The following is a 16198-nucleotide window of genomic DNA, read 5'->3' as shown; positions in this document are numbered from 1 at the left end:
ATGGAGGAAAAGTGTATGGTCTTTGACGAAGTGGATTCTCTGTCCTGCTTACTGTTATCGGCGGATTAGAGCGTATTAACCTGAGATCAAGTACTTAGCCTAGTTCTTCCACTTAAATGAAGTTTGAAGATCTCTAGGCTTTGAGTCAGTATGGGTTTAGAGTAGCTGGGCAGAAGGGAGAGAAGAGGAAGATGGCAAGGGAGCTGGAGCTACAGGAACTACAGGTGAGGATGGACTTGAAGGAGACTGGAGTGCTTTCTGGATCTGGCTGGATTCTTCAGGTGAGTTGGAAAAGTGAAGCTTGTTCGGCAGGGAGCAAGGCCAAGACACGATTCGGGGTTGGGCGGGGTTTATATACCCTTTTGAAGGCTCAATCGATGTAGCTGGTTCATGTGGGGCACATGGCCGTCTGGAAAGTACTCGAACCTTGGAGAAAACATGTGTTGGTATACTCGCTTTGACCTTACAGAAAGGGAAGGTGCAACTTGATGATCAGAACCAAATAGCTGGAAACTAATGTATAGTTTTTGCTCCAACACGCTTAATGGAAAAAAACATCAAGGCACTAGTAACAGCAGAAGTAAGGCTTGCCATTGGCTCACGGGATTCAGGGGAAGCTTGCAGGGATTCAATGAAAAATCATACCAAGGCCCTAGTAACAGTATGTGCAGATAATATATTGATTCACAGGTTCTAGGGGGTGCTTGCAAGGATTCAGTCGCAATGGATTTACAGGTATTTGGGATCATCAGTCATGGTATTATAGCACACCATAAAGTGTCACAGGGGTAAGACAGCATGAGCCCTACATGCTAGGCCCACTACACAGAGAGCATATGAGGGGATATGACATGGGGAAGACAAATCCCCTCTTTAAGTAATGTCTATTAAAGCTGTTTTTCAGTTGCTCACATAAGGTCTAGCTCACACCAGATATGCTAAGTCATGTCTCACAACAATTAGCAATACCAATTGATTTTGCATATGCAAGATCAATTGGCTTTGTCAATTTTTTTAGACCTGTTGCACCGCAGCAAGGGCTGCAGTGTAACCTGGCTTCATTGCCCTTTTTCTTCTTTAAGTCATGTTTCACAGCAGCTTGGGCTGCTGTGAAATATGTGTAAAAAAACATTAAATGTAGACAAATAGCACTCCCATCCACACAACCTAGTTGACTTTGTTTAATGTTTTCTGTAGCGGAGGGGATGGAGAGTTGGGCGAGGCGGGGGCAGCCGTTGGGGGTGGGGCAGTAACACAACGGACATCCCGAGGAAGGCGGAGGCAAGCAACAAGTGTGAGGTGTGTGGGATGAGGGAGGGAGCAGAAGCACAACAGAGAGTGGGAGGAGGCAGAGGTCGAAATGACTTAAGGGTAGAATGGGAGAGGGGGCAGCAACATAACAGAGAGCTGGAGGCAGGCAGAGGGGGGGAGTAAAAGCACAGATGGTGGAAGGAGGAAGGGACTGGAGACATGCATTCCTAGATAATGCATATACAAATGTTTTACAAGTACCTGTAAGAGCCTGCAGCCAGTGGAAAGTCACTGGCACAGACAGGAAGCTCTACTTGGTCCATGCTCCAAGGCGGGGACACACACTGAAGCCCAGGAGGAAGTAGGAGATGAGCAGGTGGCAGTGACCAATAAGAAGCAAAGAAATAAGAGTGATGCTGAGGCCAACCAATGGTGAGAAATGGATGGGCTCTAAGGCCATTTTATGCTTTTATTTAGTAATACAATGTGTTTTAGACAGGCCATGTGCTGTTTTAGATGAAGCCTAAAAAGGAATATCTATGTCACTGGCCCATATTTGTTTGATTCCACATTAGTGTTATTGGGTAGATACTGTTTTGCAGAGGACATGAACCAGGGCATTTGTTCTAGCAAGAGACTAGTTACATGACAAGGAAAAAGGGAGTAGTTATCAGGATTTTAAGGACCTCTACCACACCATTGTTATGGCAGTCAGTTTCAAGCTGTAGGTGATTACGAGTACAAAAATGGTAAAACAAGAGATTGTATACATTCTTCAACAGGTCCAGTCTCAGCTGCAGGCCACTGCCAGGTTTAAGCAAACTGAGGATTCTACAATTCATTTAACCTTCACCGAGGCCTCTTTCCATTTCAAGATGCAAGGTGTAGTGGCATGTGACTCCCCCCAAAAATACTTTGTGGGATGCTGCTATTTTAATTTCAAGTAAATCTAATTGTTTGGCAATACCAGTGTCTGTTTTTGTTAGATTGATGACTGTATTGCGTTTAATGACGCATCCTTTTCTAGTACAACAGATGTGTATTTGGGTTCCACAAGTACGTTAATGAAGACAACCTGATGTAAAATGTCTGTTTGGAGTTACATCACTTCTTTCCTTTCTGTTGTCTTTGAGACTTGGCATGGCTATGGATTCCAATATTTTGACACTAAGGTAAATGGGGCATTTTAGTTTTGCATATAGATGTGGCAGTGATCACATACCCTCCATAGTGAACATTTATTGGTCTAGAAGTGCTTCTTCGGCATGTCATCTTTATTCCAGGCAGAGAAATGTGTGATGGCCAGTATCTAGGTCAAAGATAACACCTGTAATCAGTTTGGTATACCCCTTATCACATAAGATATACAAGTCAGATTTTTACTCACATGGGTCTAGCAATCCACAAGAGAGACTGGAACTTCTGGTCTAGCTTTCTTGTGTTTAACATGAAAATATTAGTAGTAACATACAACCATCAAAATTAGCATGAAATTGCAATAGAAATTTGAAACCGTCTATAGTAACTTGAAACCAAACCATCAGTAATAATATTAACCCCTTGGCTGCTGGGGCCATTCCCCTGCCGTGCTGAGGGGAAGGGGGCGCGCACAGCGCCCCGGTGCTCAGCTCGTCATGAGCCACGGTTCTCGTGTGCTCATAACGAGCACAGCTCGTCATGACCACGCCCGTTTCATTAGAACGCTCGCGAGCGCCATGATCATGGGAGGGGTTAAACCAAATTCTCGGATCAAAGGGTCATGTTCCGAGACATAGACATTAAAAAGAGTTGGGCTCAAAGATGATACCTGAGGAACTCTGCACGGTAGAACAAAGAAGTCTGCCTGCTTTCTTAATTACAAACCATTAGAACAAGTCAGTGTTTATGAATATCTTGGTCTCTGTTTCTCAGAAAATCTAAAATGGAATTAACAACTAGCTGTGTTGAAAACGTCATTACTTTCCACTCAAAAGGTTTGATATGCAGTTTTGGGGGCCTTTCAGTAGAACCATTAAAAAAGGCCATCACAAATAAATTGATTCCGCAAGCCTTCTTGACGCAGAACTGCTGGCCCTTGACATGAGGGTTAATTGGGAAAATCTCGAAAGTCTGTGTCTAAAGAGACTCTTCGCATTTCTGGCAAATTACATGGTACAGGCCCTCCCTAATATTAAAACCGAGCTTTTCATCTTGGTATTTGCTGGAGCAGTCTCCTGCCTTCAGGCATCTGAGCTCATTAATGAGGAATGATGCTATTGCTAAACTTTCATTCGTGTGTTGGAGGTACGTATGAAATTGGGGTGATATTTCCTCTTATGAAATTTTGAGCCTAGTAGCTAATGCAGCACTAGGGGTTCATATTCTCCAACTCGAAATTTCACTATCATTATTCAGAACCAAAAAATGTGTTTTGAATGAACAGCCTGATGAAAGAAGCCGGGTTATTGACAGACGTGGCCTGTCTCTTGAAAAGTCAGTGATACATTTTTTAAAAGGGATAGGCTACAAAGTGATTTTCCATATCCCTCCCAAATTCCTGAAAAATATATTTAACAACAAATTCTAAGGATTTGACTTGTGGTTGACCTTGTGTGGAGAATAAAAGGTCTTGGAGGAAAACTGTCTGAGAATAACGAGTATTGTGTATGTGACCACAATATTAAATATAGTATAACCCATCTTCTTTTGGACTGCCGGCTACTTTTGGAATAGAGGAAACAATCTTTCATCCAATCTTTAGGAGCTATCGAGTGGCAAATCGATATGAATCACTAGTACTTTATGGAAAATGAAATAACTAGATATCAAAATTGCTCTGGTAAGGTTTTTCAATTTGGTCCAGAAAATAACATTTATTACCAATTATCTGTGACTGTAAAGTTGGATTGTATTTGCCAAGTATCTGAGCGTGCAATAATTATTTTTTTGGGATTACGGATTTACTTTGATAGGCAGGAAACATATCTCTGTTTAATGTTTGGAAGACTCGGAGAGATAAATATATTTAAAACACGAGACACTTTACTGAACTTTGTTATTGCCATTGTCTTTGCAAGACATGCTCAGCTGGAATAAAAAATAATTATTTCCTAATGTTTGTGTCTATTAATTTGTAATCAGCCTTGCTGCATGTTATATGTGTACATCCGGCCTATATTTGAGTTATAGAGAAGCCACTGTGATTAACTTGAGGTTTAGGGTTAGCCACTTGGTTTATTGAATAGAATGATTTTTATAGCAACTCTGCATTGGTAAACATGTTTTATTCTATATTACTTATTGTGTCTTTGTTTTATACTTCTTTAATATTTTATTGTGGTAATAAATGAAAAACAAGATTTTGGCATGGAAATAAATGACCTAAAGTTTTTTTCATGGAAATAAATGAAAACAAAATTGATGTATTTTCGCTTATTGGGTTATTGGGAACTGAAAAAGCAGGATGTGAGCGTTTCAAGAAGAAATGCTACATGGGCTGCACTAATGAGACACATATGTCAGTTTAAAATATTGGGATGATTAATTAAAAGTGTTTTGTGTGATTTATATAGGCTAGGAACAGAAAAAACAGAGACCAGCATTGTACCAACTGAAACATCCAAGATTATTATAGCTACAGATACATACAGTAGAATATGGTGGAACTGAGGTCATAAATGCCCCACAACTTTCCCCTGAGATTGGTGCGGAGTGCGATCCAGTAATGAAACTCAAGCAGTTATGAATGAATGGAAGCAATACTTAGAGGGGTGCAGGGTTGGTGCTATAGAAAGACGGAGGTGAGCTGACTGCAAATTGTTCTGTGTCTAGATAGCATCTCTGTCACATAATAAATAGACTAGGGATGCTTTTAAATATGATAAGAAGTTTGAATTTCCCTCTACTGCCACAGATAGCTGTTGTATGTGTAGTGCAGAAAGTTGGGATGGAAGCGTTACAGAACGAAGACCTTTTCTAATGGTTAGGAAGCGTATCTTGGAAGTTCTGCTCCAATGTTTCTGGCAGTCAGGGAGAGGTAAAGAGTATCAGGAGGGAAGGAGATAAGAGGAGCAAATAGAGCTGTTGTAGATAACAGGGGTGTGAATAATTTCATTTTTTGAAAATTCAGCATGAAAGAGTGAAAAGCAATCTAGTGTTAAATGACATAGTCAATTAGCGAAAGCCCCTCTGAGTATACAATGAGCTAAAGCAAAAAGGAGAAGGTGTAAAGAGATAGAAATTGCAGACTAAATACTGACACTCGAGGAACACCCATATGCAGGGATTCAACAAAAGAGGAACACAAAGAGATGCAATAGGAGCTGTGTGTTAATAGGAATATGCATATAAGGGTGCGTTCTTCAGTAACTCACTGTATGGACCTGTTAGATTCAATGAAGGCTCTTTACCAGAATTCCTGGACTCCAACCACATTTCAGCAGCACAGTACCTCTTTAACTCAATTACAAATACATATCCATTCTGAGCAAAGGTCAAGAAAATGAATACCCCAACATCTGTCCACCTTGCAAATGCCCATCATTCACCCATTTTCACAAGACCCAATACTCCCTTCTCCGCTCACCTTACACCTTAAAGTCACTAGTTTTCCTCATACTCATAATCGCAAACTATGCACAAAAATACATCTGACATTTGCAAACTCACCTTCCATAATGACCTGATGCGGTTGTCATTACTGAGGCTTGAATCCATTCTTGACCTCCTTTAACTCATTTCAGGTTCAACAGTATACCCTAAACCCACACATACAAACTTTTTGCCAGCTTCACATTTATACATAAATCCACTCTCCTGGTCACCCCTCACCTTCTCAACATCAGTCTCTGACAACAAAAATGCATCAATTGCCTCATGCCTAAATCCTGAGAGAATTCATTGTGCAACCCTCCTGCTGACTTAACATTAGATGTCCACAACCTTGGAAACAATAGGATCTCTTCCTCATTGCAACTCCCTGCCTTGCCTATGTACAACCCTCTCCCCTAGGCATGCCTAAACCTCTAATGACACACAATTACTTTTCACCACCTAAATTCTGACAAAAAGGATTGTCCAGACCGTAGAAATCACCTCTTCATTCAAACTTTTCATCTGCCGATGTCCGATATGCCCCAAAACTCAACAACAGTATTGACACACTCATCATCTTTATTTCCAACACCAGAGCTTCACTGACTCCCATTGACTCCACCACACCAAAACGTCCAGACAAATATCCATTGTTCTCTAGTACACAATACTTTACGTGAAACAACTGACTTGTACATTAACCTCACGAGGAACCACCCACCACTTTACCATCCAGCACAAGTAAGGCTTCATCACCCCACTATTAGGATGTCAATGGCTGGCACCACACCCCCGAACCCAAAAAACAAGACAAGTTCAAATGACTTTGCCTTATTAACAAAGCCACCCATATCAGAAATCAAACTGCTGAGCATTAAACTCTGCTCCTCTTGTCACAACTGCACGACATGCAGCACAACGCTAATGAAATTGTAGATTGCCATGACAAACAAATAAAAACATGAAAACAAGCCTTTTCTTGACCTATTTCCAGTATTCAGAAGAAACTATTCCATCTGAAACTAGGCCTCAGACTCCTGTTTATAAGAAATATTTTAAAACTTTCCTCTTCCTCAATACCTTCCTACTCCTCTAATTCCAAATCTCTAAGATTCTCGTTCTGTTTGAAAATATTAATGTATCCTGCACCTACATGCTTTCCTCCGCTGTCAGATTTTGTAAACATCAGTCAATGCTGCATGCTTCAGGAAGGTAATGCTTTTTCTGTATATAATCAGATCAAAATCAAGCATTAACTGACTGAAAAGTTGGGCAATACTTTCGACACCTTTTGTACAACTCACTAGCGCTATGAAGTGGGTCGTAGTCACAAAATTATAAATCTAATAAGAAAGTATAAGAAAACTCTCACTAAAATAAAAACGTGCAGAGATGCCTACCATGGTACCTATATTGGAGAGTGTGTGGCTAATACATCAGGCAAATAAAGGCATTTGAACATTTTAGTCCCATGTGTCAATTTACTTTCTTCATGTAATTCAAAATATGGCACTTGTATATTTGACTCTAACTTGGTGAAGGTCTATTAGAAAGTACCCTTGTACATGAACTCCTCCTTGGAATTTGCATCAAAATTAATTTCTCATATGGTGCAGAACTATTTGAAGGTTGTTTAGACCATGAATTAATCTCTATGTTTTAAATGAATTAGACACACATATGTTGAATGCCATTACCACCTTGTTCTATTCTTTCCATTTCTAGTACTCTTCGATGCGAACTTCCACGTTTTATGTAAGGTGATTCTCCTGGCAGCTTTTGTGGCCGATGCAGTCCAAAGTTCATCAGTTACTACTATGCATGTGCTTTTAATCTTTAGTGACTGTTACCAAGTCCACTGATGCCGATCAGTTTCTCACTGACTATGACACCGATCTTCATATGAAACCCAACACTTCCACACTATGTTATTGCAATATATTGTTTTTTTCATTTCCCATATTTTACAGTTTCTAACTATATTCCTCTAGCCTTCTGTTAAGGTTTGCAATTTATGTAATTGAATAGTATGTATCTATACTGTGTACCTGCGTGCACACAGGTCATACTGGAACTGTATCAATGCGATATGTTTTAAAATATTAACATAATTATATTATGTTTCTTAAAATATCACCTGGCCCACCAACAACCTTCCACTAGTGTTTTCCTTCTCTTTGTGCTGCTTCTATTTAGAGCTTCCATGCTTCAACCTCCAGCTGCCATCATAGTAAAGTCATGGTTATCACTTCTTGGAGTCATATCCTTTTTAGGTATCGGATGCAGAAAGCTTTAGTTGGTTGTCTTCCAGATCTGGTGTTTCTAATATACACAGAGTAGACTTTGTGTCAGCCCCTTGCTTATGAATGGATGGATCTCTAGTTGGCTCCTCTTGAGTTGGTTGCTTTCCTACTTGTTCTTGTATTTGTCCCTCCTAGGACCATTTCAGTCTCACAGTGTTCTAGTTTACTTAAATCCATCCACTGCTGATTTTGCTTGTATTCAGGGATTTACTTGTTTCATGTTCCTTTAAGCACTCCATAGGAGTGAATGTGTTTCCTTGATCTCCCCCTCCATGTGCTGCGTCCCCCTTTTAACTTCCCCTCACGCTGCGTGGGGCTTTGCCCATCCCCCAACATTTCTTCCATTATTGTTTTTAATTAGACCCCCTACTCTCACCGTCAGCAGGCGTTTACTTCCGCCACCCAGCATGCACACCTCCTTATTACATTTTAAAAAAATGATTATTCATGCATTATTTATTGATTGGAGGGCAAGGCACCTGCAACTCATTGCCAAACTGATCCTTTCTTAAAATATGCGTTTGTGCATATTTCTTCTTTTTATTACTGCTTCAAGATTGGGATCTGCTATCGTGGACCGGTAAATTAATTTATCATCATGTATGTACACTGTGTAGGTGTGAGGATGCGTTATTAGGAAACCCTATAATAAGAAACCCATTCCAAAATTGCCTAACATTCACGCACAAGCGTCTTAATTCATGTGTTTGCATGCAGGTCTAAAAACCATTGGCACAGCTAATAGTTCTGCTATTTAAAGTCGATATCTACTGACTTTGTCAATGCTTCTCAGCATTCAAGTGATTGAGATTAAGGAAAACATCAACATCTGATCCAATAAAGTAACTTTTGAAAGTGCGAACTGGTAGCCCTAGAACACTCATCTGGAAACCACTAAAGCGCAATCTTCTTACATTTTTCTCATTAATCAATAATTCTTTCTTTAAGATATTCTTTTCATATCTTGATTTATTCCATTCTAGAATAATAGAAAAAGTGCCCGATTATATTGAAAATCATAAAATATTCACGCCTAATCAGTTTCAGGGGAAGCTCTTCTTCGGGCTGAAATACTCAACTTCAAATTAAATTCTGACCACAATATTAACAAAAATCAACCAGAGCCAAGATGTTATATTAGCAACAAACATACTGTTGTGTTCTGCCAAATCGTGGAATCTGCTATATACTCCTGAGGGTGGGTTTGCACTCCTACATTTTCATATCGGTCGAAAGTTGGTGACATTTGAAAGGTCTGCGCCCTCACGCCTTTTCCTCCTCAAGTCTTTCCAATGTGTTGAAATTTTATTTCAGCAATTTACACAAGGCATGCTTTTTTAATCCTCAACTCAGAATCGAATTCTATTGCACATTTCAAGAGAAATGTTTCTCTTTGTGTTATGCTAGACAATTTAACAGTGGGCTATTAGGCTTTTTGCTAATGATATCTCTGAAACCATGTCCTTTGAGTGACATTAGTTACCTGCAGTTGGGTGTTAGTGATAAACACTGTTCTTATTTGGTAGTTTAGTGTAGTCAATAGTCCACCATGGTTGGGAAAATTATATTAGTCCTGAAAAGTGTTACAGCTGACCTATTTATCAATTAGTGTAGGCCAGAGGAGCTAGGAGAAAAAAATGCATTATGACAATTTGCTCACTGACATTCCAGAATTAAACTACATTTTGTTATACTAGCAAACTCTTGTATAATTTATGGCAATTGCATTGTGTTTGTTACACAAATTTCCCAAAATTATGCCATACCATGTAATGTCAAGTTTGTTAAGGGAAAAATCTGATTGCGTGAAAAGAGGAACAACAGGAAAGACCCAAATGTGAGTGACTGTTGTTCGCAGGATTTATGTTTTGCACCTTTTTTAACGGGAACTGTGACCTTGCATCTAAAATGAATGCAAGTATACATTTCAAGCTAAAATAATGCTAAACGCCATATTTGTATTTTGCATAATTTCACAGAATTGTTCCAAAACTTCATGTAATTACGCAAAGGGAAAGTATACACATTTTACTCACCCCTCTACTGTTTTCTCAGAACTTCTAGTAAGAAAAAAGAAAACACTGGTTGTGATAGTGCTAGCCTTTACAAATCAATCATACATTTCTTTGGACCTTATTACCACGTGTCATAGTTATTTGCACCAGTCAATTGGTCAACAGTGTGTATCCATACACTTAATTTTGTCCTTGAGCCAGAGCAAATGGCATCTTCCTTTCAGTCACCAAAACATCAGTTCGCCTTTCATTAAAGTCACCGGGTCTATTTCAAACGTACAACAATCCTGGTTAAAAGTTTGTTTAAAGGATGACTTTTAGACTAAGGGAATGATTTAGATCTCATCAGATATCCTGTCAGCCGAAATATAAATCCCATAGGATATAATGGGATTTATGTTTTAGCGGACGAGATATCCGTCACCGTTGTGACAGAGTAACCCATCCGCCAAGATATAAATCAGTCCCTTAGTCATGAGCAGTGCTTAATATGAGCCTGTAGTTGCAGGTCACTGCAGCCTGCATGTGGCAAATGCTTCAACATCTGTAAAGTAATGTCTTGAGATTGCAGTGATATTGGAAGTAAATCTTGATTGTTTTTTTCTTCTTCTCATTTTAGTGATGGATATTACAGATATCATTAAAGGAAAAGTTGAATGTGATGAAGAGAAGCAACATTTCATTCCCTTTTGCCCGTAAGTGAGAAATGATGTTTCGCTTTTAACATAAAAATGGAAATTTGCATTGTTAAAGAAGAGCCAAGGACACTGACTGCGTGCATCTAATTACATTTGAGCTGATCTTAGAAAATGCAAATATATTTGAAAGCAGCAACGACTATTAAGACCTCATGCTTCTCACATTTCAGAAATCACGTCGTGAGAAATCTTCCCTCTCTAGAGACATGAAGCGCTGATAACAGGAGTTTTAGTTTTGCTACACTCTGTAAATGACTTTACACCTCACCTTGCATCGTGATATGTTCAAAGGCAGGTCTCTTGTTGTTGGATGTCCCTCTGCAGTTGTTATGCATTGAGTAGCATATTATGGATGTGAATGCCTATTTTTGCTTTTTTATTGTGAGTGAGCCGCCAGCTACCTTGATGTACAATAGGTCATTTAGAGGGTCTGAACGACCACTTATATACTTGCACAGCTTTTCCTACTTTTTTTAAATTGTAATCTATTTGCCTTTTCTTCAATAAAACAAAAACGATACAATGTAAACTTGAGCAATTATACATTTATTGATAACAACCTGTGGTGTACAAAACCGTTTGACTTGATAGAACATTGTATTGGGGTATATAAGCACTCAGAGAATTGAGCATTTATGACATCAATCATGTCTTAACCATAGTAACCTTGCCAGTTCGAACACACCCCTTTATGATTTTGTGAGCAGCCATGATCGTCATAGACCTTCTCCTCTAGGATTTCATACTGATTCAGGCCTGCCTTCCATTTAGCAATGCTATGTGCACTTGAAGCACTCCAAGTCTGAGCAATGTTGCTTTTAGTGATTACTAGTCTGATACCAATAAAGAGTTTAGTCTAACTATTTCTTTGCAGATTACTTCAATGTTCAAAAGTACCCATCGTGCGGAAAGGACAATGTTTACTTGTGCGACTTCAGAAAGATCATCTTCCATTTTATGACAATACCTTTGAAGTGTCTACACCCCCAAACAGAGTTTAACCCCAATAATGTAGGAAGGTCTCACATGCATCCCATTTTCCATAGTTGGACACTACTGTAGTTTACACAGTGTTGACATTTTAGTTGTATGAGCTAGAACCATTCTGTGATGGAAATTTCCTTTAGGAGGCCGTAAGGGTCTCCTGCCAATCTCCATTTTCTAGTGCTGGATGCCATCCTACCTGTTGCACCTAAACTGTAAGAATATTCTTGAGGAATGAATTACAAGTGTTTTTTAAATTTACAATGCTTTCTTGGTATTTAGTGGGGAGCGGGTGAGATTAGCCAATAAGGGGCTACATTCAAGTATGCTGTTTACTGCTGTTGAATATGACCTGAGCGTAGCTCTAAAATGGAGTCAACGTAGGAGCTGAGCAGGTTGTATTCCTCCAGTGGCTCAGCCACTTCCTTTTGCACATTTAAAGATGAGTGCAATTACACGCATTCACTTTAGATCCCGTGCCCTTACTTTCAGCTTTTATCTGCTGGTAACTGCCCATGAAAAATTGTTGATAATCAAGTGCAAGTGCAACAGCAAACAAAGATTGTGCACATTAGTTCCTACTTTGTTTTCAACCCAATGTGTTATTAACATGCAAAAACACATCCAATGCCATGCGGAAATGTTATTTGCTTTGTTGTTTTTTTTTTTTGCTTGCTAGACACCAGGTTCTAAATGACCCATATGTATTTGCCTTAAAGAAGCTTTGACTACACATAATTCCTGAGCTGCTTACAGAAGACATAAATGCACCTTCAGGTATCATCAGTCACGGGCTGTCCATACGGGTAAAGAAGCCACACCCCCTCAACTTTTTCAGAGAAGAGGAACTGTCTGTCAGGCTGAGCAAAGATCAGCCTGACAGATACTCTTCTTGTTCAGGTCAGGCAGCAAGGAGCTAGACATGCAATAAATGCGCAGGCTTCTGGCTGCCTGAGCTGAACTTTGGGCATGACCTCTTCAGCCTGGCAAAAGTGCCTCAAGGCACTCCCCCTCGTGATGAGGAAGAGCATCACTGATTGCCTTGATTCTAGGCGCTTCAGTTTTAAGCCCTTAAGTGTGTAGGGTCAAGTGTCAATCAGTGACACCTCATCACAGAGTGGGGTGTGGTCAGCAGCTGCTCTGGAACCTCCGAGGCATTCTGCACCGGGAGCTGCAGAACTGTTCAATTTTGTGGCATGCGTGTATGTTTAAATGTATTCATTTGTTGTGAATGTTGTGAATAAGTGTGTGTGTGTGTGTGTGTGTGTGTGTGAATGCATGGGTGTGAGAAAGTGTATGTATAAGTGTGCAAGTGTGGCCCGCCTGCCCCCCTCCCTACCAAAATTCCCATCTGGCACTGGGTGTTACTGAGTGTCTTTTGGAAAGGAAAGCCCTGCAAGAAGTGATGCACATTAAAATTAACAACAAAAAACAATCATGGACAAATGAGTTAAGGTCAGCACACAGTGGTTCTAAGAAGACAAATATAAAAAAAGAAAGTATCAAAGGAGCAAAATAGAAATTATAACATAACAATGGAGATAACAAGCATAGGCAATGCCATTCAGTCTCACTGTTAGTTCTAGGCAAGTAACTTATTTTACACTATTTTTGCTACTCAGAAGAAAGGTCTAACTGATTTGCCGCCAGAGCAGTCACATCTTTCACATGTTAAAAGTGGAGAAAATGTAGTTTTTTGTTGGACTTTGCCCTCTCGGCAGAGTCACCCCCAAGCTTTTGCTATCACTTTTGCCTTCACCCCTATTATTTTCTGAAATTGTTTTTGTTGTCATTAAGACTTTGTGCATTTTACCACTGCTAGCCAGTGCTAAAGTGCTTTCTCTCACTCCCTAAAACATGTGAATATTGGCCTTCATGTGATTGACACATTTAATTTACATATCAGTCCCTACATGTACCCAGGGCCTGTAAATTCAATTCTACTAGCTTCTCTGGAGCACTCATTATGCCACCCACTAAAGTAACCTTTAGAACATGTCTCAGGACTGCAATTGCACCCTGTAGTGCAGTTTTAAACTGCCATTTCGACCTGGCAAAATAAACCTTTTGTGAATCCAAAATCTTTGTTTTTAATACATATGTCACCCCTAAAGTAGGCCTTAAATAGCCCATTGGGCATGGTGCATTGTATTAAAAAAAAGTGGAACATACATTATTTAGGTTTTACACTTCTATATTTGTTTTTCACTACTGTAAGGCCTGCCTCGCTCATTGGATAAAATTGGTTTACCTTGTTATATTTAAGTAGGGCTAACTTTTGATTGGGACCAGATAGTCCAGTGTGGGCTAAAAGGAATTGCAATTTAACATAATCTTTGATGGTAAAGTTGGTTTTGAGATCAAAGTTCTAAAAATGCCACTTTTAGAAAGTTGGCTATTTCCTGCCCACAAGTTTCTAAGGCCTTCTAGGTGTTTCCAGCTGCCTGGGAATGTCAATGACTCCTTCATTAAGAATGCATATTGGGCCCAGACAGTGAAAAGTAAGGGACTAGTTGTGGGCCTGATGGGCCATCCTGACAGGATGGTTTGTGGTGGAATTGTTCCCTGTCTCACTTACATTACAAAGGGCTTTCCTCCAGTACTCGCAAAGAAACCTGACACTAGAATTTTGTGACACTAGACTTCTTTGAGTCTTGTCAGAAGAAGGGAAGAGCTTTATAGAACCAAATGTGGGGGTAGCATAGCAACGCACCCACTTCAAAGGATGACACTGGGTATACATTTTGGACCTCCTGAGACACTCTTCAGTATACTCCTGGACATGTGGACATTACAGAGGAAAAATTGTCTTGTTCCTCCTAGAACCACCCTGCTGATTAAGGCCTGCCTTGTTCCCCAGAGGCCTGATTAAGGCCTGCCCTACTCTCTAGTAAGGAAGACTGGAGCTGCTCCCTACATCCCATGCTACCTGAGTGACTCCAAGAGTCAGTTGTCTCACCTCTTATTCTGATCTATAGGGACACAACAAGCTAAAGAAACCTCCTTGCAACTGGTCAGCTGGCCTTCTGCAAATGGATCAGATGGAATCCTGAACTGGACCTGCCTGAGCTCTGTGGACCTCTGCTAGAGTGTGTCCCTGAATCAAAGAGGTGCTACTCCTGGGTCCTGGACCTCTGGCTGGCATTAGAGCACTCTCCTCTATGCGAAAAGGAGTATCCTAAAGATTGTGTACTTTGGGAAGGTAACTGTTAGAAATTGGGTTTCAAGTTGTCAGAATATGCACCCCGTACAAGCAGGAACTACCACTGTAGTCAGAGTAAGCTAGATACAGGCTAAAGGATAACCTGTGCTCACCCTCTGGTAGCTTGGCACAGAGCAGTCAAACTTATCGAAAGAGGCAATGTATAAAGAAGTAATGCAACACACACACACAATAACACAATGAAAACAGCACATCACCCAGGTGCCCATAGGGATGACAGTACAGCTCCTTATACATGTTGCTTGATTGATTGAGAAAAATACTCAATGCAGGGTTAGAAAAAATAGATAATATTTTAATGAGGGAAACAGAGAGTTGTAAACCATAGGTGCCAGGCCCGGTTCCAGGAATTTGTACCTGAATGTGCCAAGGGTGCGTTCGGATGGGCCAATGTGAGCCCAACTGTTGTCAATTCTGGAGGCAGTGTACAAGACCTAGATTCACATCATATCTTCTTCCAAACAGGCATACAGAGCAAGAAGATAGTTATTTGAGAGTGAGAGCTGATGTCTATACTCATCGGCCCCAACCGTTATAATTTCAAGCGATCTAAGATTTAACCCAAGGACCTGGACACCAAGCAGATTGTAAAAGTAGTTCTAGTTTAAGGAGGTCCCTGTTACCACTCCCAAGTCTTGACATCTTAGTACTTGGAAGACTGTAAACAGCCGTTCCATATGTCAAAACAGCATAGTGTCCAGCACACTTAATTTCGATTAACAAGTCGATTAACACATTTTTCTTTTAACGGAAGTGATCCTTAGCATATTTAAAACAACAAACCACAAATCAAATATCAAAACAGAAATGGCAATTTTGGCATACATATGAACATTGGACGCCACGCTACCATGCCGGCCAGAATTCAGCTCTGAAAGTCACTAATGGAATGATATTAATATTCAGATTATTCTTGCTATGTAACCATGTCACTTACAGGGGCAATATGGGATATGAAGGAAAATTAAATACTTTACTTACCCGTCAGACCAATCCAATGAGACAACAGATAACAAAATTGCCTGACTATAGGAGGAGACTCTGCACAAGGTAAAAAATCCAAGAAAGGATCAACAAGAGTGTCTTGTTTTTAGATAAAACAATAAACTGCCTGACTATAGAAGGAGACACTGCACAATGCAAAAGAATCCA

General features: G+C 40.0%; 1 protein-coding gene across 2 annotated transcripts in view; it reads left to right on the top strand.

The window, feature by feature from the left end:
• The window catches only part of DOCK2 (dedicator of cytokinesis 2), a 2042522-nt gene that overhangs the window by 453784 nt on the left and 1572540 nt on the right, over window positions 1-16198 (top strand). For both annotated transcript variants that reach the window (XM_078653374.1, XM_078653373.1), the window contains exon 11: window positions 10761-10836. In XM_078653374.1, coding sequence (XP_078509500.1) covers window positions 10761-10836 — 76 coding nt within the window. The remainder of the gene's footprint in view (window positions 1-10760; window positions 10837-16198) is intronic.

The sequence above is a fragment of the Lissotriton helveticus genome, chromosome 7, assembly GCF_964261635.1.
Source record: "Lissotriton helveticus chromosome 7, aLisHel1.1, whole genome shotgun sequence".
NCBI lineage: Eukaryota > Metazoa > Chordata > Amphibia > Caudata > Salamandridae > Lissotriton > Lissotriton helveticus.
Note: the sequence above shows the minus strand (reverse complement) of the source record. Positions and strands in the feature narration are given on the sequence as shown.